Source organism: Apteryx mantelli, chromosome 3 (assembly GCF_036417845.1).
Source record: "Apteryx mantelli isolate bAptMan1 chromosome 3, bAptMan1.hap1, whole genome shotgun sequence".
Taxonomy (NCBI): Eukaryota; Metazoa; Chordata; class Aves; order Apterygiformes; family Apterygidae; genus Apteryx; species Apteryx mantelli.
Genome location: NC_089980.1, coordinates 138,800,122 through 138,826,139, shown reverse-complemented (window position 1 = coordinate 138,826,139; position 26,018 = coordinate 138,800,122). Strand labels below are relative to the sequence as shown.

Below are 26,018 nucleotides of genomic sequence, written 5' to 3'. Positions count from 1 at the left end.
GCCTGCTGCGAGGGGCAGCCCAGCGCGGGGAGGCGTTAGGAAAACACCGTGACTTTCACATCAACATGGAGAAAGAAATTTATTTGAGAAGTTTCAGCCACAAACAAGAGAGCAACAGTATTGAACTAACAGAGAGAGACACACACACACACACACGAAGTTATTCTATTTACAACTGGGATGTGACAATTAAAAGCATCTAGCTAAGGGCCATTGCACGGAGAGCTTGGGGCCACTAAGGACCTAAGTGCAGGCTGGAGGGAGGTTGCAGGTCCCCGTCACCTCGGGCACATCCTTAAAACGTAGTGCTAAACCAGGGGTTCTCTCTTAAAGAAGTTAGCGGCTGCTTGGAAGTACACAGAGCAGGTTTCACATCCTCTAAGGATACAAACTACAGGAACAGCCTTCCTCTAACTGAAACAGGCCCTGCAGAGCTCAGCAACACCCACCACGGCTCAGCTGCACTGGGCACCCACCTGCGCGTGGCAGCACACAGAAAAAAACACTACTAAAAGCACCTCAGGGTGCTGGAGCCAGGGCCGTACCGCGCAGCGGTCACTCCCGGGGCACGGCCGCCTCCAGGACCTCCACGATCTGAGCGGCGGAGGGGCGCTTCTGCGGCTCCTCGCTGGTGCAGACGGAAAACAGCTCAATCATTCGCTGGTACGACTGGTCCAGCTCCTCCATGTTCAGGGCGGGCCTGGTTCCCAGAGCCGCGTAGTACGCGTCCTCATCGAAGTCGTCCTCATCAAACGAGGCATCTGGCCAAGAATGTTTCAAATGCGTCAGTAACGGCACAGCTCACTCGCCTGCAAGTTGTACCTGCCTCCCCGGGGGCTTCCGATAGACCTTTAACCTTAGTTTCCCCCCCCTTTTTTTTTTTTTGGTAGAAAAGCAGGATCCTGGACTTGGATCCTCACTCCACAGGGCTGCCCAAGATCTACCTCGGAGCCTGCCCTTCATTCAGCTCTGCTCCCTTGGCCCTTGGGGCTTTACGCCCTGGCCGCCCATCATCCATCCTCCGCATCTGGGCTCCTGCCGCCCAGGTGCTTAGACAGCTGCTTGAACCGAGCATCAGTCACTTTGCTGTCCAGCACCAGGCATCAGGGCGCCGCGCCAAAGCCTCCTGCCGTCACCAACACCAAGATACGAGCCCCGAGCTGTGCCCTGCTGAGCCTCGTGGAAACAGCCGCCACCAGCAGTTACCCACGTACACAGACGCATTCCTGGAGGATTTTCCACCCAACACGCCACTTCCTTGCAGAGGTCCGGCAGGTCCAGCACCCCAGGGGCCAGGGAGCAGATCCGCCACCAGGCTGCTGTCACAGCACCCCCGCACAGCCCTTCCGCTCCCACTCCGGGGTCTGCGCCTGCCTTGAACTCTGAACGAGGGCACAAATCCCCAGCGAGGTGGCAGGAGCTGCCCAAAGCAGCTCAGATGCTTCCTACTTTGGTCTGTAAAAGCTAAACGGGAGCTTAGCAGCCCCCTGCTCCGGGCACCACGAGCGCACTCTGGCTTCTCCTTTCCGAAAAGCTCAGCTACCTTGAATATTCCTGTGCTTCATTTAAAGCACGGTGTCATTTTAAGTTGTCCTCACCCCATCATTTTGGTGTTACCTAAAACAGCATCCATCACACTGCTGCAGTGTGCGGATACTCCTACGCTGCCCTGCCGGCCTGGGGGGAGCATGCAGGACAGGCCCAGAGCGTGGCCCGAGCACGTTGCTTGGATCTTGGAGGAACAGCAGTACGGCTCGGGGACATCTTCCGAGCCTACTGACCGAGCTGGGAGCGGTGCTGATGGGAATTTGATGAGCAGCCGAAATTCAAGTTCTCTGCAGCTGTTGGACGAGCAGCTGGAGCGCCTACAAAGAACGCCGGCTCGCGCTGCGATTAGTTACGATCATTTATCAACTCGCCCTTTGGAGTTAAAAAGCCAAACAAACTTGAAAGCGGCCCAGCCACCTGCAAAAACACTGAAGGAAGCTGGCAGGCGCACGGTCTGCAGAAAGTCCTCGGGGCAGCGCCGAGCAGGTCTGCGGGGAAGCGAGGCAGGGCCGGGATCGGCAGCAGCTGTGCCGCGGCTCAAGGCAGAACACAGGGTTACAGTCAGCGGGCAGGAAAAGGCAGGGCTGCTCCCCAGCACTCACTACTGCTTCTCCCTTTTCCTCAAAGCAGCCCCGAAAGACCAACACAAGCGGATTCAGACTCCTGGCTTTGTTGGGTTTCCGGCTGTACGGACAGACATGACGGATGCCAGCCCGAGGGCTTGCAAACATGGGAGACTGACCATTTTGGTGGTACTAACATGAACTGTAAAAATCAATTCCACTAGGAAAATAAAGTGCTTCTAGGAGCAGAAGTTGCTCAGCATCACACAACCGGCCAGCAAGAAATGTAGACAAACCTTCATCATCACTGTCATCGCCCAGGTTGAGATGGGGCACGGAGAGGGTCATCATTTCCCAGAGAGTCAGCCCAAAAGCAAAGATGTCGGCCTTATCGGTGATGATGCCGTCCTCCTGCAGAGCTTCCTTGGGCTTCCAGGGCTCGGTGCCGATGTAGCACGCCTCCGGGTCGCTCACTGGAAGGAAACAAATGACTCTGTTATCTGCTGGGACTCGCAAACACGATAAGATACGGTCACAGCTCACCACACCAGCTGGTCAAGATGTTCCAGGGATTTACCCTGCTCAGGCACGCTAAAGCCGAAGGGCAGGCGCTGTTTGGAGCTGAACCTGTTTAATTCCTACGCATCCCCACGGTCTCAAATTCCCTCTAACCTGCGGCTTGCCCTGCTCAGCAGCAGGGCCGGACACAGCGGAGCTTACACTTCTCCTCCACAGAAGCTGCTGAACATGGTCCCCTCACCGCACGTTCGGGACTGGGGAGAACGCCGGGAGGAGGTTTCACATCGGAGCACCCCTGAGGCTACGCGGCCCGAACACGCATTGAACAGCCGAAGCAAGAGGCCAGAGCTGATGTGCTCGGTGGCTTGATCGCTACTATAAGGAACCCTGCAATGAAGAGATGAGAGACCACCCGAGTTTTACACAACCATTTCCACTTCGCAGCTTTGTCCCTCTGGGGATGCAAGATCAGGGTGAGGAGCACTTGCCGGTCACTTCCCTTCCCAGATCCAGGTGTCCAGCCGGTGCCAAGAGACAAGGCCAGCCCGGCCCCCTGAGGCCGACCAGGCCCCATCGGTCCCCACCGCCGCAGTATCTCCTGCTGGCCACGCAGTCACTTCGTTTTCTTTACTCCAGCACAAATCAAATTCTTGCTAGTTTGTTTAATTAACATCTCCAGGAGCTTATTTAGCCTTGGGAGAGTTCAATCAATCTACTCTCAGCCTGATGAAGAAAGCACCAGGCGTGACTCCGTTCCGGCCCCATCAGCCCCCTGCCAAGCCAGCACACAGCTACAGGCAGACTCTCTGGGTGACAAGGACATTTCCCCCCGCTTTCCTTAGCGAATTGCTGAGCTTTCCATAATCTCAGCTGTTCAAGAAACCACTTTCTCACGGTGCTGATCTTCAAAAGCCCCGCAGGTTAGGAGAAGCGAATGCTGAAATCCCCAAACGCTTCGCACGGATCAGGACCTAGCATCCTTTCCGAGGCTGGGTGGATGTTGTCTTCTTAAGACCTTGAGGAGGCAAAGCCAAAAATCAGGCTGAAGCGAGAGGACTTCTTCCTGTTTAATCGGCCCAGGAATCGATGCTTTAACCACGCTCCTCTTTGGGAGATTACCCTGGGGCGTTGCCTCTAGCTCTCTTGCTCCTTATAAAAGGGAACAGCTACTAATAAAAACGTAATAGAGCAGCTTTATAAATTATGAGGCTGTTGCAGGCCTGAGCGCTGCGGAAAGCAGCATAGAAGAGTTCTTGTAATTAACCCAAACACATTCCTGCTGTTCACAGCCAAGCCACGACGCCGTTAGACATCTGCTTCTCATTTACATGAAGTCTTTATAATGTTTGCATTTGGCTCACGCTTCCTTCCAACGCTGTGAGAAAGATTCATTTACTTAACACTCTGGCAAGAGCATCTCCTCAAGAGCGGCCGGCAGGGCCTAATCCAGTATTCCTTGTGCAACGGCACTCCTGCCGGCGGAAGCGGAAGTGCGAGCGCGGAGGAGCACCAGGCTGAGCTGATGGAAGGCCCTTCGCGCTGGAAAGGCTCCTGCTGCCCTGCTGGAGGTGGTCACGCAGGAAGAACGAACGCGGCCAGCTGCCCTCAGGCTCGGAAGGCAACTGCATCCTCAGACGCCAGCGCCAGCCCCCGCTCTCGTGACAGACACCGCAGGTCTGGGGAACCAGAGCTGGACCAGGGGACCTTGTTCCAAAGATGCCCTTCACCCACGCGCAGTGCAGACAGCCACTAGCCCGTCCTTTCCTCCAAGGCACCAGGAACGTAAGTGTTCAGACGTTCTCCGCTCCTGGAGCCAGATGCTGAAAACCGCTAAACACTCAGGTCCCCTCCTCACAGCCCAACCTACCAGTCATGTTTTCATCCAGCGGCAGGGACACTCCGACGTCACAGATCTTTATGGCTTCAAAGTCACCTTTAACCACCACATTCGAAGACTTGATGTCTCCGTGGAGCAGCTTCTTATCGTTGTGCAGATACTAAGAGGCAGAGAGAGGCAGTTAACACCTGCTTACAGGCTGAGCTACGAAGAGACAGCAGAAAACATCAGATATAGACAGCAATGCATCAACTTCTTAATATTTAACGTACTTAGCCTTAAAAACTCAAGGGTGGATCAACGTTTCACCGTAACACGTGCAAAACAATACACAACAGCCACAGAAATGTCCGAGACAAGCAAGCAGATCTGGGGAGCTCGGGAGGTTTATAGCAGCTGACACTTCACCCCCAAGCATATTACTATTATTAACAGCAAAGCTTGAACCTACACAGGACGGGTTGCTCCGTTCAGCCTAGTTTTCGAGGCTTAGAGCTGCCTTTTAGTAAAAGGCCCATCTCTAGCACAGCAATAAATATTTGCGAGGGGGTGCGAAGAGAGGGCATCAGCTGGTGGTCAAGCACACATCGGTTTTGTTGCAAGAGCTCGGAGCCACCTCTCCTCAGCAGCAATAAACTCACTGCCACGGTTTGGGAAACCTGTGCTTTGCTTTGACCTCTAGCGCAGCCGGGGAGCGGGTTAGCAGTGCTCTAGGCTGTGCTGCGATTTAGACAAAATATCGCTGCTCGCAGCGGCGAAAGCCACCGTTTTCCCCTTTATCCCTGCAGTAACGAGGTGGGTTGTGACAAAACCATCCTAAACGGCGGCTGCTGCAGGTCGGAGAGAGAGGAGGTACGCAAGCGGCACCAGCTGGCAGCCGCAGGCATCGTCTATTTTCACTGACAAGACCAGGTTCCCGTGACTGCCTGGCACGGAAATAACGATGCAGAGTTTGGTCAGGGTGCGCGGAAGCCTCTCCTAGCTTCTCAGAGCGTCACGATCTCGTATCTCACACCAACGTGAGGAACTGGGACGAGGGAGCTTCTCTCTTCTCTCTCTCTCCTCCGAGCTGCTCCAGCTCCCTGCTTTTGCTCTTCGGTAGCTGGAAGGAGCCTCTCCTGTCTCCGTCTCTCCCCGCTTATCCAAGGAGGGAAGCAGAAGGCTAACACATGTCGCTGCCTTCTCTCTGCTCCCTCCTCAGTGCCCCCGGCCAGACTCTCTGACCACCCACACCCTGGGGTGCTGCCAGACTTCTTCCGACGGGGATCTGGCAGCCCGCCTCCTGCTGGGCTAGTGAGCAGGGACGGCAGGTAGTCCTAGGGGAGGGCAGCAACACGTCAGCAGGACACTAGTGCCAACAACTCTGTCTCATCAATTTTTATTAATAATATATACTATATATTTAATATTACTCCGATCATTAGCTTCGGGGCTCAGACTGGCTGTTTTTCCACCTTAGTTTGTACAGCTTGCAGGCAGCCCGGGTCCACCTGACCAAGGCAATTTTTGAAACCCCCCCCCCCCCCCAAGGCATTTTATGAACTCTACAGCATCTGCTCTCCATTTGCTGACACGAGTGCCGCGCCTGGCCTTCTCGCACACTGAATTCATTTATTTTTCCAGTGTCACCGGTGTATACAGTTCCAGAACGAACAGCTAAGGTTAATATTAAACATACCTTCAGCCCCTTTGCCATGCTCACGGCAACTTTGAAAATTGTAGCAGCAGGGAAAGGGCCCAAATGTTCTAAATTTCTTTCTTCAATTAAGGCATTGAGAGATTTCTCTCCTCCGTACTCCATGGCAAGGCACATGCTTCCATCGTGGGCCTCGGTAAATGCACGGTAACCTTCGGACAAAGACTGTATTTGTTAGAGGGTTGGAGCGGGCGTCAGCAGGAAGAGGCATTTCCTCATGCTCACGCGCCCGATTTGACATGGGGGGTCTCACCGATTCACAAGGCGCTGTTAATTATGGCAATCTGCGAACGACGAAACCCTAAAACCCATCACAGAAGGCGCCGCAGTCCCTCGGCGGGAGTTCTGAGACCGCGGCCGATGGCTCGGCAAGCCCACGGCAAACGCGAGGCGCCCTCAGGCCTGACCAGCGCAGAGCCCAGAAACGCTGCGCGACTTTAACGCCTTTGAGGTGACAGAGGAAGGGAGGCCCGGGGCGGTTTACAAAGAGGGAGGCGCGCAGGAGGGCAGCGGAGGGGCTGACCTGCTCTTTAACGGGCAGAAGATCCGTAGGACTGACTTCTCCAGTTAAGGAGATAAGGAACCAGCTAAGCGAGACAAAGGGCTGGGGGATGTTTGGGAAAGCTAAGCCTCCTGTCTCACAGGGGCGATCTCCCAAGGTAAGAGCGATGTGCGTGTGGACTGTCATTTAATCATTCTGCCCCCACGTTTTATTCCTACCCTTAAACATCGCTTTTCAGGGGGAAGTGTAAATGGGAAAGTCTTGCATGACAGCACAGCAAAAGTCTTCTCCTGTAAATGATCTGACTTTGTCACTCACAACCCGTAACGAAGGTAAATCCCTTAGTTAAGTAGTTAGTTAGCCAAGTTAAATAAGCCACGTTGGGTCTGACGAAGGTGTGGGCAGCCCGGTATACCGGCTGCAAAGCGTGAGAACAGGGCAAGGACGCAGCGACGGGTCCCCTGCGCACGCTCAGGTCACACCAGCCGGCTCCGGAGTCAGCTCCAACAGCTTCATTTGCAATTTAAGGGACACGGGCTGCACTGGAAACTTACCCACAATGTTTGGGTGCTGGAGGTTCTTCAGAATCTTGGCTTCTTCGTTCAGTCTCTTCTGATAGATGTTTTGCTGGCTCTTATTGCATTTGGGATTGATTTTCTTCACAGCCCACGGGGAACAAGACGAACCTTTGGGAGATCTGCACGGGAAAGTCGCACATAGCCGAATCAGGGAGCGCCGAACCACTCCGTTTGCGAGCGTCGGCGTTAAAGCTTTCAAAGGTCACTGAAGAAGCCCCAAGGGCTGAGAGCGTCTGCCTTCCACAGTGTGGGATGTATAATTTACAGAATAATAATAAAAAAAAAGCTAAAATAAAGAGACTATATTCTGCCAATGTGTACACACTGCATAGGAGCATAGTAATGCTTTGCCCATATAGAGCACTTCAACAAATTTTCAAGTGTTTTAGAAAAGGAGATCCGCATCCTTTTTCAGTGGAGAAACCGAGGCAAGGAAGGAAGCAGCTTGCTCAACAGGCTAAAGCAGAGCCAGGAACTGTCCCCAGACGCCTGATTTCCAGTCCAGGGAAAGGCTGATGGGGTTATCCCCAAAACAGCACCAAAATGATGGGCCCTTTCCAGCACGGACACCTCCAGCACTGCTCGGGCGTATGTGAATAGGAGAACTGGGAATCCTGCGCCCCGTCCTCGACTCCGTGCCCTTTGCAGCCTGCAGGTCAGTCAAGACAGCATTTTTTTTTTAACTCAGAACTGATTCACTTCCCATCCCACAACATCTTTTCCTCCTGGAGCCACGTAAATCCCGTTCCCGAGCACCGCACTGTATTTGCGCTCTCCCGCTTACCTTTTCATCAAGTAGACATTCACCCCGGTGCCGTATCCGAGCTTTTGCATGAAGGGAGAGGCCGGAATAGTGACAGAAGCTGCCCCCACATCTAAAAAGAAAAGGAAAAAAACCAAAACCAACCCCACAAATGACCGCACAAGTGGGAGAAGTAGCGAGCAGCAGTACCCTCACACCCCGTGGCTAGGCGCTGATGCTCTTACTACAAATCCCATTTGTGACCATATCGTACTCGCTTTGCCCTGTGCAGAACGAGCTCAGATTTTAGAGAAGCTCCTGGCCAAACCTCCTTTCCTCCGCACCCTTTCGGTGGGGTCAAACACAGACCCCACCAAGGTATCGCCTCACCCAGAACAAATCCTTGCGAAGCGCTGCGGGAGGTTTGATTTTCAGGTCCGATCGCAGACCCAGCTTGTTCGCCGGCCCGGAGGGAAGACAGGAGCAAGCAGCGACAGAACCGGCTCGGCACCGGCCGGGCATACACCCATTGCCGCCGACGCAGTGGGCCACGGGGCCGGGGGGGGGAAAAGCTCGAGGAGATCAGCAAAACCTCTCTGGAAAGGCGCAGAGCTCGCAGCCGAACGCAGCTTACCAGCCTTCTCCTTGCTCTTCAGGTTGGTCTGAGGTCTGAGCGCTTCCATCGCCGCAGACTGCTGGGGGCTCTGCGGCAGGGAGGAGCAGAGAACTGTTGCGCCTCCGTCCCGAAACGCTCGCCCGGGGCAGAGCAAAGGGCAAACAGCAGCGATTCCTTGCTGCATTCAGAGCGATTAGCTGCTCGGTGCTAGGGTATCATATAGATTTTGTCCCCAGCTTAAGAGAACAAGGCCGGGGCCCCCGCTGGGGGGATGGGGAGGAGGGGCCCCCCGGACGCCGGGGCCCCCCTGGGGGGGGGGGGAAGGGGGAGGGGCAGGGAGGCCCCCCGGACGCCGGGGCCCCCCTGGGGGGGGGGGGAAGGGGGAGGGGCAGGGAGGCCCCCCGGACGCCGGGGCCCCCCTGGGGGGGGGGGAAGGGGGAGGGGCAGGGAGGCCCCCCCGGACGCCGGGGCCCCCGCTGGGGGGGGGGGGAAGGGGGGAGGGGCAGGGAGGCCCCCCGGAGGCCGAGGCCCCCGCTGGGGGGGGGGGGGGAAGGGGGGAGGGGCAGGGAGGCCTCCCGGACGCCGGGGCCCCCGCTGGGGGGGGGGGGAAGGGGGGAGGGGCAGGGAGGTCCCCCCGGACGCCGGGGCCCCCGCTGGGGGGGAGGGGAAGGGGGGAGGGGCAGGGAGGCCCCCCGGAGGCCGAGGCCCCCGCTGGGGGGGAGGGGAAGGGGGGAGGGGCAGGGAGGCCCCCCCGGACGCCGGGGCCCCCGCTGGGGGGGGGGAAGGGGGGAGGGGCAGGGAGGCGCGCCCCGGACGCCGGGGCCCCCGCTGGGGGGGGGGGGAAGGGGGGAGGGGCAGGGAGGCCCCCCCGGACGCCGGGGCCCCCGCTGGGGGGGGGGGAAGAGGGGAGGGGCAGGGAGGCCCCCCCGGACGCCGGGGCCCCCGCTGGGGGGGGGGGGGGAAGGGGGGCGGAGGGGCCCCCCCGGACGCCGGGGCCCCCGCTGGGGGGGGGGAAGAGGGGAGGGGCAGGGAGGCCCCCCCGGACGCCGGGGCCCCCGCTGGGGGGGGGGGAAGGGGGGCGGAGGGGCCCCCCCGGACGCCTAGGCCCGTCCCGCGGCCGTTACTTACCGGCGCCGCCGCCGCAGTTCGAATGGAGGCGCGCGCTGGATGCCCCGCCCCCTCCTCCCGCTACGGCGGCCGCCGGGCGACAAAACAGCGCGAAAGGCGGGGCGGAGGCGGAAAGGGGCGGAAGGGATACGAGGGGCGGGGCTTGCGGATGAGGGGCGGGGCTTTCAGGGGAGGGCGGGGCTTGTGGGGGCGGGGCCAAGGGGCCCAGCGGTCTGGGGACAGCGCAGTCACAGAATCACAGAATCACAGAATCACTGAGGTTGGAAGGGACCTCTGGAGATCATCTAGTCCAACCCCCCTGCTCAAGCAGGGTCACCTAGAGCACATTGCACAGGATCGCATCCAGGCGCATTTTGAATATCTCCAGAGAAGGAGACTCCACCACCTCTCGGGGCAACCTGTTCCAGTGCTCTGTCACCCTCACAGTGAAAAAGTTTTTCCTCATGTTAAGATGGAAGTGTCTGTGTTTCAGTTTGTGCCCGTTGCCTCGCGTCCTGTCACTGGGCACCACTGAAAAGAGTCTGGCCCCATCCTCTTGACACCTTCCCTTCAGATACTTGTACACATTGATAAGATCTCCTCTCAGCCTTCTCTTCTCCAGGCTAAACAGGCCCAGCTCTCTCAGCCTTTCCTCATAAGAGAGATGCTCCAGTCCCCTAATCATCTTTGTGGCCCTTCGCTGGACTTGCTCCAGTAGTGCCACATCCCTCTTGTACTGGGGAGCCCAGAACTGGACGCAGTACTCCAGATGGGGCCTCACCAGGGCTGAGTAGAGGGGGAGAATCACCTCCCTCGACCTGCTGGCAACACTCTTCCTGATGCAGCCCAGGATACCATTGGCCTTCTTGGCCACAAGGGCACATTGCTGCCTCATACTTAACTTGGTGTCCACCAGCACTCCCAGGTCCTTCTCAGCAGAGCTGCTTTCCAGCAGGTCAACCCCCAACCTGTACTGCTGCATGGGGTTATTCCTCCCCAGGTGCAGGACCCTGCACTTCCCTTTGTTGAACTTCATGAGGTTCCTCTCTGCCCACCTCTCCAGCCTGTCCAGGTCTCTCTGAATGGCAGCACAGCCCTCTGGCGTATCGGCCACTCCTCCCAGTTTTGTATCGTCAGCAAACTTGCTGAGGGTGCACTCTGTCCCTTCATCCAGGTCACTGATGAAGAAGTTGAACAAGACTGGACCCAGGACTGACCCCTGGGGGACACCGCTAGCTACAGGCCTCCAACTAGACTCTGTACCACTGATCACAACTCTCTGAGCTCTGCCATTCAGCCAGTTCTCAATCCACCTCACTGTCCACTCATCCAGCCCACACTTCCTGAGCTTGTCTATGAGGATGCTATGGGAGACAGTGTCGAAAGCCTTGCTGAAGTCTAGGTAGACAACATCCACTGCTCTCCCCTCATCTACCCAGCCAGTCATTCCATCATAGAAGGCTATCAGATTGGTTAGGCATGATTTCCCCTTGGTGAAGCCATGCTGACTACTCCTGATCACCTTCTTTTCCTCCACATGCGTGGAGATGGCTTCCAGGATGAGCTGCTCCATCACCTTTCCAGGGATGCAGGTGAGGCTGACTGGCCTGTAGTTCCCTGGGTCCTCCTTCTTGCCCTTTTTAAAGACTGGGGTCCCCTGATGCCTTAGGGGGGCAGAGGGGTCCCCAAGGCTTTGAGGGGGGTTCTTGGGGGTCCCCAAACCCATAGAGGTCTATGGGGGGGGCATTGGGTCCCCAGACCCATAAGGGAGTTTGGGGGGACATTGGGGTCCCCAAGGCCTTGGGGGGGGTCTCTTGGGGGTCCCCAAACCCATAGAGGGGTGTGGGGGGACACTGGGGTCCCCAAGGCCTTGGGGGGGCTCTTGGGGGTCCCCAAACCCATAGAGGGGTATGGGGGGGGCATCGGGTCCACAAACCCATAAGGGAGTATGGGGGGGACATTGGGGTCCCCAAGGCCTCGGGGGGGTCCCCAAACCCATAGAGGTCTATGGGGGGGGCATTGGGTCCGCAGACCCATAAGGGAGTTTGGGGGGACATTGGGGTCCCCAAGGCCTTGGGGGGGGGTCTCTTGGGGGTCCCCAAACCCATAGAGGGATATGGGGGGGTGTTGGGGTCCCCAAGGCCTCGGAGGGGTCCCCAAACCCATAGAGGGGTATAGGGTGGGCAGTGGGGCCACCAAACCCATGGCGGGGGGGATACAGGTGACACCAGGGTCCCCCAACCCTCTGGGGAGTCTGGGGGGGTATTGGGGTTCCCAAACTCATAAAGGCGTATGGGGGGGGGCATTGGGTCCCCAAGACTTTGGGGGGGGGTCTCTTGGTGTTCCCCAAACTCAGGGGGGGCCTACGGGGGGATATAAGGGTCCCCAAACCCATAAGGGAGTATGGGGGGGGAATTGGGGCCCCAAGCCCTTTTGGGGGGGGGTCTCTTGGGATTCCCAAACCCATCGGGGGTCATATGGAGGTGCATCAGGGTCCCCAAACCCATGAGGGGGCCTGGGGGGGGGGGCATCGGGGCCCCCAAACCCGTAGGGCGTACGGCTCTCTGCATACGTCTATACTGCAAACGCTGCTGTTTGCACGGCCCGCCGGCTTCCCAGCTGGAATTACAGTTTCCGTAGAGACCAAACATCGCATATAACCGGGAGCCAAAAGCAGACGCAAGGGCAGGATCTGCCCCCCTGGGGACCGTCACGGGGGGCTTAATCACCCGTCGCAACGTCGGCGCCCAGAAAAGGGGCCGCAAAGCCGGCGAGCGTCGCGGCTCGGGGCGTTGGGTTTCAGGAAACGGCCCGGGAGGTTTTTTTTCCCTTTCCGCACGGGGCTGGGATAAACCCAGATTTCGACATCGCGGGGTTTCCAGCAGGACAAAAATGCCGTGCTTTTGCCCAGCTCGCCGCGGGAGTCGCCCGGGGAACCGACGGCCCCGGTGCCTCCTCCGGCTTCGCAGAGGCGGCTCGCGGAGCAGCAGCCCGGAGAGGTGTCGGGGCTGCCCGGAGCCGGCTCGGAGCAGCTGGCCGGGAAGAAAATGGCTTTATCACCTTTTCTGAGCGACGGCGAGGGCGCTGCCGGAGCCGCGGCGGGCGAGCGAGAGCCGCTGAACAACCGTAAAAAGGTCTTTATTTCTCTAATAAAACATTTGAGGAAGCGCAGGCAGCAGCGGCTGGCCGGGCTGAGCCGGGCGGCGCAGGGGCGGCGGGTCTGTCTGTCCATCCGTCCGTCCGTCCGCTCCAGCAGTGCCGAGGCTTTGGGCGAGGAAGAAGCCGGGCTGGCCAGATGCCGGGGAGGAAGGCAAAGCCGTGCGGGAGGCAAGCAGGGCAAGGCTGCGTTCCCGCGCGCCGCGGTCCCGCGTTCCCGCGCGCCGCCCTCTCTCCCACGGCCCCGCGCAGCTCCGGCCGCGGCGCTGGTGCTTCCGCGGGCGCCTGGCCGCGGCGGCTCATGGCACCAGGCACTTGACGCTGGCGTCCTCGGCGTGGCCGCAGTTCGTCTTGCCCCAGCTGGAGAAGCTGCAGTGCAGCAGGCTCTCCTCCGTGCCCTTGCAGGAGACGTCATCCATCCAGATCCTGCCGGTGCCTGGAAAAACAGCGCTGCCGTGAGCCCCCGGGGCCAGCTTTTCCCACGGGACCGCTCGCCCCGGCCGTCCCTGCCGCGTGGAGGGGAAGGCGGCTGCTGCTGATAGACTCAGCCAGGTAAATCTCAGCCGTAAACCCAGGTGAGATCCTTTGGGAAAGTCTCCACCGCCTCCACCCTCTTCCACTGCTTTCAGGGTTTGGGGGATCCCCGTCCGCTCCGGCTGGAGGAGCAGCTCCCCACGGACCGTGGGAGGATTTTGCGCTGCGCAGAGCTTTTCCCCGGGGCTTCGGGCGAGGGAGGCATCGCCCGAGCGCAGCCCCGAAAGCAGCGCCGTCGCTTCGATTTAGGCGTCATGCAGGAGCCCGCCGGCTCTCCCGGCATCCCAGGCCCCTCCCGACATTGGGATCGCCGAGGAGGAAGCCGAGCTCCCCCACCTCGTCCCACCTCCCCGGGGCGGCGATCGCGAGGATGCAGCCAGCACCGTCCGCTTAGCTCCGAGCGGCCCCACGCTCTCCTCCGCGTGCCGGGAGGCAGCCGCCGAGCCGGGAAATGCCAGCTCCGAACCCTCCGGGCGGCGGATCTGACCTCTGGCAAGGGGGAACGGCCGGGACCACAGATACAGGATTCGTCAGCTCCTTGGCAACTCCAAGCAATTGGAAAAAAAAGGCAACTAAAACCTTAAAAAGTACCCGAAGGAGAGCTAGCCTAGGCAGAAACACCGCAACCAAGCGGTTTGGGGGCAAAGGCCTTCGTTCCACCTGCCAAAGCGTTGCTGACGTTTCCGCTAGGTTTTTAAAGGCCTTTTATTATTATTATTATTATTATTATTATTATTATTATTCTAAAGAGAAAATGGATATTGAGAGTTGCGTCCTGCTGAAAAACCAAAGCGTTTGCCCAAGGAAACCCCGGGGGCCGCTGGGGCTGGCGCGGGATGGTTCCGCTCCGTTGGCTCCTGCCGCGATCCCGCCGGCAGGACGATTTTGGCTTTTGCAACCAGCGCTCGGCGCTACCAAAAAGCCTCGTTGCCACCCGGAGCCTGAAAGCCATGTCCCCGGCTGTGCCCTCTCCGGGGAGGACCTCCTAGCCAGGTCAGCTCGTGCGTGTCCGCACGGAGCTAACGCGGGCCGGGAGAGAGCCGGGACGGCGCTTGCACAGCATCCCGCAGGCAAACGGCAAAATATTTGCAGACGCCCAAGGCTGGCGGTGAGGAAGAACCTGGAAGAACCTCAGAGCTTCTGTCCTCCTCGCGGGGGAAACGCCGGCCGCTTTGGGGAGGTCCCTGGTTTATTTTCTCCTTACCTTGGCCGAACCGCGCCATGCGGTACACCTCCTCGGCCCCGCGGAAACCCAGCATGCGGCACACCACGTCGCCGTCCTTCTTGTCCCAGCCGTCGTCGCACACCGTGCCCCAGCGGCGGTCGTAGAAGACTTCCACCCGGCCCTCGTGGGAGCCGGAGCCGTTCACCAGCCGGATCATCCCCTCCTCCGCGGCTGCCGCGTAGGAAGAGACATGTCAGAGCGGCCAACCGCCTGCCCCGTGCCCACCTCCGGCCACCCCCGCGTCTCCCCTCGGCGCCCGCGCGTGGGACCCCTGCACGGCTCCATCTCTTGGAGACCCAAGTGGGCTTTTGGTGCACCCTCCGCTGAAGGCCACCAGCCTCCGTTTGCTGAGCTGGTCCCCCTGCGTTGGCAATGCTGCTGACCCCAAATCCAGCCCCTGTCCCTGTCGGCATGCACAACCGCAGCACAGAGCCGGAGTCAACCCCAAGCCGACGGTACGAGCCCAACGGGAGAAGTTCAGGTGTGAAATGAGGAGGGAGGTCCGAGCAACCGCCAAGGAGGATTAAGATGGCAGCAAAGCCAGAGAAGAGTCTCCAGGCAGGATGAGGAAATGGGATCGCAGGTGATGGAGAGGGCCGAGCTCAGCCTGGCTCTTCCTGGTGCATATTCCCAGCCAGCCTGGAGACCTCAGAGCCCTGCACCAAGTCCACCTTGCCGAGGTGGACCTTGACTTCGTGCCCGAGGGAACGCTGTGGAGAAGAGGGGAAGCTCGAGTTGGTCGCAAATGCCGAGTCTGGGGGAGGACACGCTCTTCCTCGTGCCCTCTGCTCGCCCACCCCTCAATTCCCTTTCTTTCGCTGCTCCTTCTTCTTCCACATCATCATCACCGCTGGCACCACATGGGATCACACATGGTCTTCCTTCTCTGTTGGCCAGGGAGAAGCACTGGGCAGTCATGATTTATTTGACAGGGGAAGGACTGAGGAGCTCAACAGCAAAATTAAACCACAATTGTTCTTCCTCTCCGCCCAGCCAAAGTCTCTTTCGGGGCTGAGAAAACAAATTGAAGTGAACATCCCGCAAATCCCATTATTCGGGATTATACACGGGTTGGATTTGAACAGAGAAAATAGCTTTCAGGCAGCTGGACTGGCCCTGTGACTCACCGAGTGCTGGGACTGCATCCGAGGATGGAATTTGGGCTCCCCAGAAACAAGGTTATATTACAGCTGGTTGAAGATTTTTATTTAAGGAAATTTTCTCAAAGCCAGCTTTTTTTTTTTTTTTTCCTATCAAAACACACATTCCCATTGGAAATGCTCAATGACATTACTTTTCAAACGCTAAGATGAATGGGTTTTGGATCGCTGCATGAAATATTTCCAGTAAGACTGAGGTCTCTGCCTCGACTGCCATAAATATTCTGACTTTTGCTTTCTGAGCCAGAGTCAGAACGTTCCCCAGGTAGAGAGAGCTGCTGGGGCACTTGCGCTCCGCTTCCACCCTTTCGCCAAAACTGCTGCAAATACGGCGGGCAGGGCCCTCAGCCAGGCACCGAGACCTGCTCCCTGCCCAACCTCCAGCTCCACCTCCACCGCTGCTCATAATCACTCCTTGCCCATGAGGGGGATTGCGGGGAAGCCTCTCCTTAAATCTAAATTAAACCTCCCCTCGCTGGCTTGTAAGCCTGTCCCTGTCTTTTTCCTTCCAGCCGAAGCCTCGCAGCATAGGCAAACAGGAGCAACAACTTCTCATGCCCTGTGATTTTTGCTGGCACGTGGACCACGGCAGTCCTGCAAACAACAAAGTGAAAAGACCTTGATGCCAAGAGGTGACCATTGCAGAGGGAGCTGTAAAGACTTGGGTGAAATTTGACACTTCATTTCTTCAATATCCATGTTAACCGGGACTTCTCCTTCATGCTAGGAGGTCATAGGAGATGTGTTGGATAAGGTCCTGTGCAATGTGCTCTAGGTGACCTTGCTTGAGCAGGGGGGTTGGACTAGATGATCTCCAGAGGTCCCTTCCAACCTCAGCTGTGATTCTGTGGTTCTGTGTTTGGCTCAGACTCGTTTAAGTAACTTAGTCAAACAAGTTAGAGACTGCGAAGTTGAATAGCAGCCTAAACACCTGCCTTTTGATGGGCAAAGCTAGCCGAGTCCCAGCCCATGACACATCTTCTGGGCTGGAGCGGAGGGACACGGGGTGGGTGTTGCAGAGGCAGCATGACATTTAGAGACCAGGGCAGCGTTTGAGACCCACGGTGCTGAGATGCAACTGGTACTGCCAGCAGCTTTGGTACTGCCAGCTGGCTGGGACCCAAGCAAAATTTCTTCATGGTATCAGTCTCCAGGTTTGCAACCCTTCCCTGGCTCACTCTGAGTTGGAGCAAGGCCACCCCTTCCCACGACCTACTGAAAGCGCAGGCCCTGCTTGGCTTCGGCGTACGCTGGTCTCTCGCTTCCAGGACCTGCTCAAGAATGGATCTGGAAACCCTGAGCATGTTTTTCTGGATCTGGGCAGAGCATCAGGTTCACAGAGGAGCCAAGAAACATTTCACGTCGTCTCTAAATTGTCTTGCCGATATTTTGCACAACCCCCCGTCTTGGGGCCGGCTGAGCCGTTAAGGAGAGGCTCATCTGGAAAGCTGCAGTGGTCCGATGGGTCAGAGGGCCTTCTACTGGTGTAACCTTTCTCAAGCAATGGAGCCATAAATTACACAGGTCATCTCAAATGAGTCCTGGTAAAAAAAAAAACCTGTTTGCAATCTGGGATGGGACATTTCCTCCCTGCCCTTGCGCAGTTTTGCCGAGCCGTGCTGAACAGCTGCCTTGGATCACCCCAGAGATGGTGTCATCTGAGGGCCGGACGGAGTGACTCTTCTCGGCTGAACACGTGCATCGCAACCGTGGCCACCGCTTCGAGCTGCCAAGTGAGCTGCTGCTGCCAACCCAAGCTTGTGCCTGATTCAACACTGATGTCCCCTGCTCGCAAGTCGGTTCAGACTCCCTGCTCCAAACGAGCAAGCCATCCCCCTCGAGCAAGGAGAGCGGGATTCTGCCAGAGAAACCCAGGATCTGAATGTTTTTGGCCCTGCTCTTCACCCCGAGACACCGAGCCACATGACATGACCTGCCCCAGGTGTTTGGTGTCCCCTGCCCATGTTCTCATCACGGTCACGCTTGGTGGGAGCTCCGGGTCCAGCACGAAGGCGAAGCCACCCCGAGATGCCTTGGGGCCCTTTCTGCTCTCCAGGCACCGGGAAACGCAGTGGCTCTGGGACCTCTCGGGGGCCTCTTTGCTACGGACAGTCCAAGGCCCTCTCCCTACCTCCAACCTGAACCGAATCCTCATCATGACATCCTCATTTCCTCCTCCTCTGACTCCATCCACGGCCTCAACCCTGCCCTCTTATCTGTGCATTTACAGAGAGCAGCCCAGTCCCCTCCCAGCCTTTCTGCTTCTCGAATCAAGCCATGCTTTCCCGACCTCTCTTTGCACGGTTCCCGGCTTGCACCGGCTGTCCTATCCGTGTGCATCTGAGATCACAGCTTCTAGCTGCACATTGCTGCCAACGAGGGCTGCCCAGCTCCTCGCACGGCTGCAGCGATGCATCTTCGAGCAGGAGTCCCGAAGCCCAGGGTCCTCCTGCCTAGCTCTAACTACACCTTGTCCCTTGGGCGCCCCTTGCTAGTCCATGGAGAGACACAGAGGGCGACTCAGCCCAAACCTGATGTAAATCTGAAGGTGACGGTGTCGCTAGCCTGCAGAGAGAGTAGGGCACTGAGGAGACATTGCCATGCTAATGCATTAACCAAGCACTGCCCCGAGCCTGCCCACCCCGGACGTATCTCCTAGCCTGGCGTGGGCCAACACGCCTGGCCCCAACCCATCCCAGGGCAGGGATTACTGGGGGACAGGGTGGTTTGGATGGGCTCGTTGGGAGGGGAGCGCTGAGCAGCCTGGCCGTGCCAGATTGCCCCAGGTGGGCTCAGGACCGGAGGATGGTACCAGCCACTTAATTCCAGGTACTTAATAATCCTGGCATCGACTGAGCCCTGAGGAATTTCCTAGTGCACTGAAACCACCAACTGCACGAGGGAATTACTTAATGCCAGGTCTGGCCCTGGCCCACCCGGCACAGCCTGGCCCCGGCCAAAGGGACCAGCTCAGCATTCGCTTTGCACCACCAAGGTGCCTCCACGCAGATGTCCCCGAGACGAAGCCTGGGGGACGCGGGGCAGGTTGGAGCAGAGGGCTCACCGTTCCCGCTGCGGCGGCGGATAGTTTTGCGGGAAGCCGGTGCACGGAGCTAACGTGGCCCCGGCGTGTCCCAGCCTGCTCTGAGTCAGAGGAATCACTGCAGGTTGTCCCCACAGCCTCCTCCCAGCTGCTCCAAGCTCGCGTGGGACTGGGACGTTCCCGTTAATCGCCAGGGCGAGGGCTGCGAGGAAAGCGGCAGCGCTCAGCAGGCGCGAGCCCTGGCCGCGGCCCTTCCGTTTAGCCTCTAACGAGCACTAGTAATAGCGCTAAAAGCAGCTGAGAAAACCCGGCGCCTCCAGGGTTTTCCTACCGAAGCGGTGCCGATGCCCTGTGACAGCAAATCCCGCAGCCCCGCCGTGCCCAGACCCCTCTCGCTGCAGCCCACGGCGTCCCAGCCCAGCCCGGTCCTTGCTGCCACCCCGGCTGTCCGGAAGCGGCACCGGCGCCCACGGACACGTCGCCCCTTCGCCAGGAGCTGCTCCGAAGCATTTGCACGGAGACGTCGGCACGTCCCGCGCTGCTGCAGCTGCAGAACTGGGACGGCTCTGGCGCGCCGGCATGGGCTGCGTAGGGCAAAGAGCCAGCGCCAGGGCAGCGAATCCCAGGGGATCTTTCCTCCCCGGCGTAGGCAGCCCTCGGGACCGGGACTCGGCCGGGCGAGCCGAAGCCACCACCGCAGCCCGGTGCCGGGCTCGGCGCTGCCTGCGACACAGCCTGGCCCCATCCGCCTTGGAGCAGCATCCCGGCGCGCGGGGTTTTCCAGCTTTCCCTTTGCATCGTACTCAATAAACCCCGAGGTCTTCGCTCCTTTTTTTTTTCCCCTGTGCTTGTTTTCACCGCATCGGCGACTTCCAAAACGCTTCGAGCTCCCCCCTCCCCACCCGGCCTGCTCCCCCGCCAGCCCCCGAAAAGCCGATGCCAAGCAAGGAAGGAAAAGCTAAAGAGGAGAAATGAGCCCTGGTGGCTGCGAAAACAAGGGCCTGATTCTTTGCAGCTGCGGCGAGATATCGTCTCCCGCCTGGTAATTGAGACCATCTGCCCCAGCGAGGAAGCGGGGCCGCGGCTCCCCGCTCGCCGTGGGAGGAAGGCTCGGTGCTGGCGCTGCCCGGCCTCTCCTTCATCTCCGCGTGCCGGTCGCCCGGTTGGAGCTTTGATCCATGCGACCCAGAGATGCGCCTCCACGGCACCGGCCTCCGGGTGGGAGAGGGGACGGGCAGGTCCGCGCCGGCCCCGCCGCCTCCTTGGCTGCCTCGGCTCTGCTCCGCTGAGCCGGAGAGCTCGAAGCTCTGGGATGTGCTAAGTGTTTTTTGGGGGGCCCCACCGGGAAACCGAAGGTCCTGCTGGGGTGTGGGTGGACGGAGAGGTGGGATCTCCTCCGCGCGTTGCCCCGCTGTGGCTACAAGAGATGCCAGAGCCTGGGACCGCGTGGGTCCCTCGGGTGCGGGAGCCGGGATCTACGCTATTCCAGCCAGGTCTGCACAGGCAGCTCTGAGGCATCCTGGGGTCTGGTGTGCACACGGCCAAGCGGCCGCATCTCAGGCCTTCGAGAGGTGGCAGCTGGGATGTCCCCAACGTGGTGTCCCCTGCCTCCTTCTCTGCTGCTCCTGGCATTCCCACCGTGCTGGAGCTGCCGGCCCGTTTGCGCCACTCCGGGCATTGCAGGGACACTTGTTCCCGAGCTGTTGGAGCTTGCTGATGTGCCGGGGCATTGCAGGAGATGAGTGTCTCCCAGGAGCATCCCACATCATTGGATCTGCCCACCTGGATAGAGTCTGTTCCCAGGGAGCCGTGTCCTCCTGCGCCTGCGGCACATGGCACAGGATGGGGCTGCTCAGAGCAAGAAGAGCGCCCAAAGGACGCCCTGCCAGGCCCTGCCTCTTCCCTCCACCAAGACCCTCTTTCACCTCCCGCTTCGGTTCCCCGCGACATGTAGAGCTTTCCTCTCGCCCCAGGGCATCGCTGGTTTGACCTCCTTCTGCCATCTCATCCCTTCTGCCTTTCCATCTCCCCTGCTCCCACTCTGGTCCTGCAGGGAGGTGGGGAAGGAGGGGTGTCCCAGGAAGGGAAGGAGAGATGTCCCAGGTGAGGAAGGAGGGATGTCTGAGGTGGGAACTGAGGGATGTCCCAGGCGGGGAAGGAAGGATATCTCAGGTGGGGAAGGAGGGATGTCCCAGGTGGGGAAGAAGGGATGACTCAGGTGAAGAGGAGGGACATCTGAGGTGGGGAAGGAGGGATGTCCCAAGATCGGAGGAGACCATGAGCATCTCCGGGGTTTCAGGTGCAAGCTGCCCACATAGTGTGGCTGCAGCACGCCAGCGGGTGCGCAGACCACCTCCAGCTCCAGCTCCACATGCTCCGGGCTCCTTCCCCAGACAGGGCACAGACACTTCTCCGGTTGCCAGCCTGGAAACCCAGCACCGGGCTGCCGGGGATCGGCGGGCACGTGCTGCTTTCGGCCCCGGAGGAGATGCCCGCTGGAGGCAGGGGCTCCGCGGGAAGGGGGCAAGACTCGACGTCCCGCTCCTGGTGCCCCAGCCCTGCTCCCTCGCACGCCACCCGTCTGCTCGCACGGCCCTTCGCACCTCTCCCAAGGGCTTAAAAACAGCAGTAACGACGACGACCTCTCAGCCCACTTTCCCGCCCGGAGGAGGCACGAGGCCCCTTTCCCGGTTTGATGCAACGAGCCCCTCGGCCACGAGACCTAGCGACCGCTCCCGCGCTTCGCGACGCTGCTGCGATTTATGCAGCGGCTCGGACTCGTTGCGCGGACAGAAAACACGACGCTTGGAGAGCTCAAGCTTTGCCCCTGGCGCCCTTTGCAGCCGGCGTTTCCCGAGGGGTTCGCCGGCGGGTCCTGGGAACGGCGCCGGGGTGGGACCCGCACCCGCTTACCCGTGTCGCCGCCGCGGTCCCCCTTCTCGCCCTTCGGGCCTCGGTCGCCTACGAAGAGAAAGAGCAGGGTGTCAGGCGGATCGGTTTGGTATGGGTTTTGCACAGCGCTACCCAGCTCCCAGACAGCGCCGTTCATCGGTAGCCCCCAAAGGGCTTTATCCCCCCATTTTACAGATGGGAAAACTGAGGCACAAAGCGGCAAATGGCTCCTCTGCGGCCACCCGGGCGGTCGCCCTCTCAGCGGCGCTTCCTGCAGAAAGTCGGTATTTCCTCACGAGCCAATCCGCCGATCCAAACCCCATTTCTGCCAAGGAGCAAAGCCGCCGGGGGGGGCGTTTCTGAGCAGCCGGGTTTGCACCACGGCTCCTTGCAGGCGGTGGCAGAGTTTTCCCCGCCGGGCATCGGCGCGAAGGCTCCCGCCAGCTCTGCGAGCCCGGCGTGGGTTTGCACCGCACGGAAAAGATGGGGGGGAAGAAAACTGGGGTGGAAGGAGCAGCTGGGACCGTCACGGCCTGGGTACGTCGCTCGGCTCCCGCGTTGATGCCGCCGGGAACGGCGCTGCGCGGCCGCTTCCCGCGAGCCCCTGCGAGCTGCGCCGCTGGGGTGCGGCCGGGCGATTTTTGGGCCCCGCTTTGACATATGCTCCTCTTTTGTCTCCGTGTAATAACAACAAACAACACACACACACACACACACACGCACGCAGAAATTTCTTATTAAAAAAAGAAAAAAAAGCGTGCAGGAAATTCTTGCCCTTTAACTTGGAGGCTCTGAGAAGCCGGGATTGCTCCCCTGGGCAGCCGCAGCTGTGTCAGATGGAGGAAAGCTGCCTGGAGCCTGCTCCGTGATGGGAACCAGATGACACGAGCCCGGAGAGAGAGCAGCGGGAGAGGGGCCAGGGATGCGGCTCGGCGGCACGTGACGCTGGCTGCGCCCCGGCTCCCGCCGGCGATGCTCTGTCGGACACGCCGGCGTCGCCGTGCGCGCGAGCGAGCTCCGACCGAGAGATTGCAAAGACGCGGTCGCGCTGCTTTCGCATTCCTCCCCAAAACGCTCCCCGGCTTCCCAGCTCCGGCGCGCATGGAGCTAAGCACTTTGCTAAAGCAAAGCCACCGCTAAGAAAATCCCCCCCGTGCCGACCGCAGGAAGGCTGCGCCATGAGCTCAGCCGTGTTATTGCTTGTCCCGTTCGCGTGCAAACCGCAACGGGGACAAATCAGAGAAATCGGAGCTGCGTTATATAACGCAATGATCATATATATAATTATCTAATGCAACAACAATAACGGGAGACTCCGACAGCCCCCGCGCGGGACGGAGCGCAGCTTGAGCTTACGCCGGCGACGGCTTCGCGGGACCCCCGCAAGAAAGCTCCGATTCGGCTCCTTTGTAAAACGAACCCGCTCCTGCTTTCCGACAACGCGGAAACGAGGACGCCGCGGGGAAGCGAAAGGAGCAACGACAGCGGTCAAACGACGGCAGGAAGCTCGAAGGCTGTTTAGGGACGTTTTGTTAGTCTTAGAAACACTTAAGGGAAAGGCCAAGGCTAAAAGGCCAGACCGGCTGGAAAACAAGGCAGAGGCACGTGAAGAGGCATCCTTCGGAAAGCGGAAGTCGGATCCAGCCAAGAAGGCTGGCAAAGAGCATCAATACCCTGGCGCAAACTAAATGCAAAACCATAACCGACCGCTCCAAGGAGAGATTTTTTTTTTTTTTTTTGAGGCACAGCTGGCAAAAGGCAGAAAAGGCAGCAATAACCCCCTTTTTTTGCAGCGGCCTCGGAGGCGGGACGCCGGCCAGACCCTCCGCAGGGCTCGTGGACGATCGAGGCGAAACCGGAGCGTAACGCAGCGCCGGAGCCAAGCACGTTTCTGCTCCGGCGTTGGCGAGGGGGATCCCCACCACCGCCGCGGGGGGGACGAGCCTCTGCCTGCCCCGGCAAGGGCTTTCTCCAACCAGCGGGCGAAATGCATCGTCGCGAGTCTCTAGGGCCGGACACTGCTCACCTGGGAGCCCCGAGGAAAAGCCAAGTATCCCGCTGGTGAAATACCGCAGTGCTGAAATACCAGCGAGGCCACCAAGTCTCTATTCAGGCAAAACCAGGCAGGTGCAAAATACGCAGCGTCGTCCCAACGCAGCCGCTGCCGGGACAAGGCAGAGCTGGGCGCACGGCTCGGGCAACCGGGAAACGCCAGGGAAATTCGTTCTGACGGACTCTGGATCAGACCTGGGGCACGCCAAAGCTGATAAACGCAACAAAAAAAAAAAAAATCCACGTACGCGTTTGCTCCCCATCTCCGACCTGCGCTACTGCATTAGAAGCTGCTTTAAGCTGCTTTTTTTTTTTTAGCTTCAGATACATCTGGCACAGGAAAGACCTTCGTCCCAGTGACCTACTGCTACGGTGCAAACAAATAAATAGCGATCATGTAGGACGAGGAGACCCGGGGAAACGACCGCTCCAAACCGCAGCCTCTGCAGTGCCCGTGCGGCGCCGGGAGGAAATCCCTTTGCGAGTTCTCCCGGGCAGGTCACAGGCACATAGGGAAGGGAAGAGCGCGGCGCGGCCGCCCCGGCTCAGCCCGTGGCTCCTGTGCATCCAACATCCTGCTTCCAGCAGCGGCCGGTGGCGGAGTATTTCCCATTGCCTCTCTCCTCCTTCCCTAGTGTTTGCCTGGTCATGGGGCTGGTTGTGCTCGGATGCTTTCAGTGCACTTGTGATGGGGAGTCGTTCCAGATCCCGACTCCAGAGAGGGTTAGAGAGTGGCTTCTCCCTCGTGCATCGCTTCGTACTCACTCGTGGGTCTCCCGAGCCACCAGCCCATTGCTTCTGCTCTTGCATCTCTCAGCAGGGTGAAGACATCAGTATTAGCACGTAGCTGCTGCCTGCTGCTCTCCATCAGCATGGCTCAAACGCCTTTGCAAAAACGCTGAACTTCACCCCAAAAATGCAGGTGCCAGCACCCCCACGGAGGGTGGCTTCTCTGCTTCTTCTCCTCCTCATTTCCCATCCCTCCCCTTCGACTTTGGTTGGTTGCTTTTCCTTCATTTCTGGTTTTCCCTTCTTCCCTTCCCTCTTTTCTTCTAAACAAGCTCTCCGGCGAGCAGAGGACAGCCCCATCGTGGCACAGCTCCCATCCGATTTGGCGCCTGTCCCTTCAGTTCAGGCCCAGCTCTCCGAGCTGTCAGGCCCCAGCTGGGTCTCAGGAGCTTCCCTAGCTGAGGGCAAGACCTGGCACCAGCTGGAAATGAGGGAGTCGCGGGAGCTGGGCAGATCCAGCAAGACCAGGAGGAAAGCCCTGGTGCTGGCGTCGCTGCTGGTCCCACCAGGAGGGATGGCTGGTGCCTTCATCCAGCGACTATCTTGGCAATTTCTCACTGCAAGTAAATCAGCACGGTTGAGTCTAGGTTTGGTCCTGTTTTTTCTGGACAAACCAGTCCAGGTTTGCAGGATGCGGTGGAGCAGCATGACCGGATGCCCTTGGACTCTGGTCTGTGCCAACGGCCCCAAGCAAGCCCCAAGAGCAATTGCAAACCTGCTGTACCGTCAGCAAAGTCCCATCCCTTGGGCAGTTCCCAGGAGGATTTCTGTGCCAGGTCCCGGTGGGGAGAGGGATGATGTTGTTCAAAAGACACAGACTGAGCCCAGATGGCTCTGTAGGGTCACGTCCAACCGCTGTTGGGAACTGTTGCCTGCAGAAGATGTGAAATCTCTGCTAAATCCCACTTCCACTCGCTGTAAGATGGAATTTAAATCATAAGAAACAGAAAGTATAATATTTTTCCTTCCTTCAACAATGCTGTGTATGGAAATCACTGGTCTGAAAGGGACCTTGAAAACAGGCACACTTTAAAGGTGCTTTGACTGATGTACCTTGGACGGATTTGCTGCTCCCTTCTTAATGCAGAGGTAATCCCACGCGACTGCTCACACCTAGAAACGTGCTCTGTTTGCAGCAACATGCGAGAAAATTCCTCCTTACTTGCACGTGGGATTTAGGAAGAGGATTTCTCTCATTTGCCATGAATTCATCTATAGGTTAGCAATCGCCTCTGTGGCTAATTTACTGCTGTTTCCTCGTGTTCCCCGTACAACGTTCCCCGAGGAAGGGTAAAGCAGGCTGATTTACAGTCACTTTCCAAAATCATTTTCCCCGTTTGGAAACAAGGAAAATAATACTTTACTGGGGTAATTTTGAAGGATGGGACGAAGGGCAGGAAAACAGCAAAATGGAAAACGATGGGGAACGGCTGCTCCGTCGTGGAGAGGAAGAGCAGCA

The 26,018-nt window shown here is 58.9% G+C and overlaps 2 protein-coding genes across 3 annotated transcripts in view; both read right to left on the bottom strand.

Annotated features, from left to right (window-relative positions):
• Positions 1-60: 60 nt before the first annotated feature.
• Positions 61-9,796, bottom strand: PBK (PDZ binding kinase). Of its 2 annotated transcripts, XM_067294887.1 has the most exons (8): positions 9,730-9,796; positions 8,620-8,689; positions 8,028-8,118; positions 7,220-7,362; positions 6,146-6,315; positions 4,498-4,627; positions 2,408-2,584; positions 61-761 (listed from the first exon to the last, which is right to left on the bottom strand). In XM_067294887.1, the coding sequence occupies exons 2-8, from the start codon at positions 8,666-8,668 to the stop codon at positions 556-558; spliced, it is 966 nt and encodes a 321-aa protein (XP_067150988.1). In that variant the 5' UTR covers positions 8,669-8,689; positions 9,730-9,796; the 3' UTR covers positions 61-555. The 2 variants fall into 2 exon arrangements, with proteins under 2 accessions (XP_067150988.1, XP_013800428.2); XM_013944974.2 differs by lacking the exon at positions 9,730-9,796 and having other exon boundaries at positions 8,620-8,772.
• A 3,044-nt stretch (positions 9,797-12,840) lies between these two features.
• SCARA5 (scavenger receptor class A member 5) overlaps positions 12,841-26,018 on the bottom strand; it is a 37,068-nt gene continuing 23,890 nt past the window's right edge. The window contains exons 7-9 of the mRNA XM_067294886.1: positions 21,740-21,787; positions 14,603-14,794; positions 12,841-13,300 (exon numbers count right to left, since the gene is read on the bottom strand). Coding sequence (XP_067150987.1) covers positions 13,164-13,300; positions 14,603-14,794; positions 21,740-21,787 — 377 coding nt within the window. The 3' untranslated portion in view covers positions 12,841-13,163. The remainder of the gene's footprint in view (positions 13,301-14,602; positions 14,795-21,739; positions 21,788-26,018) is intronic.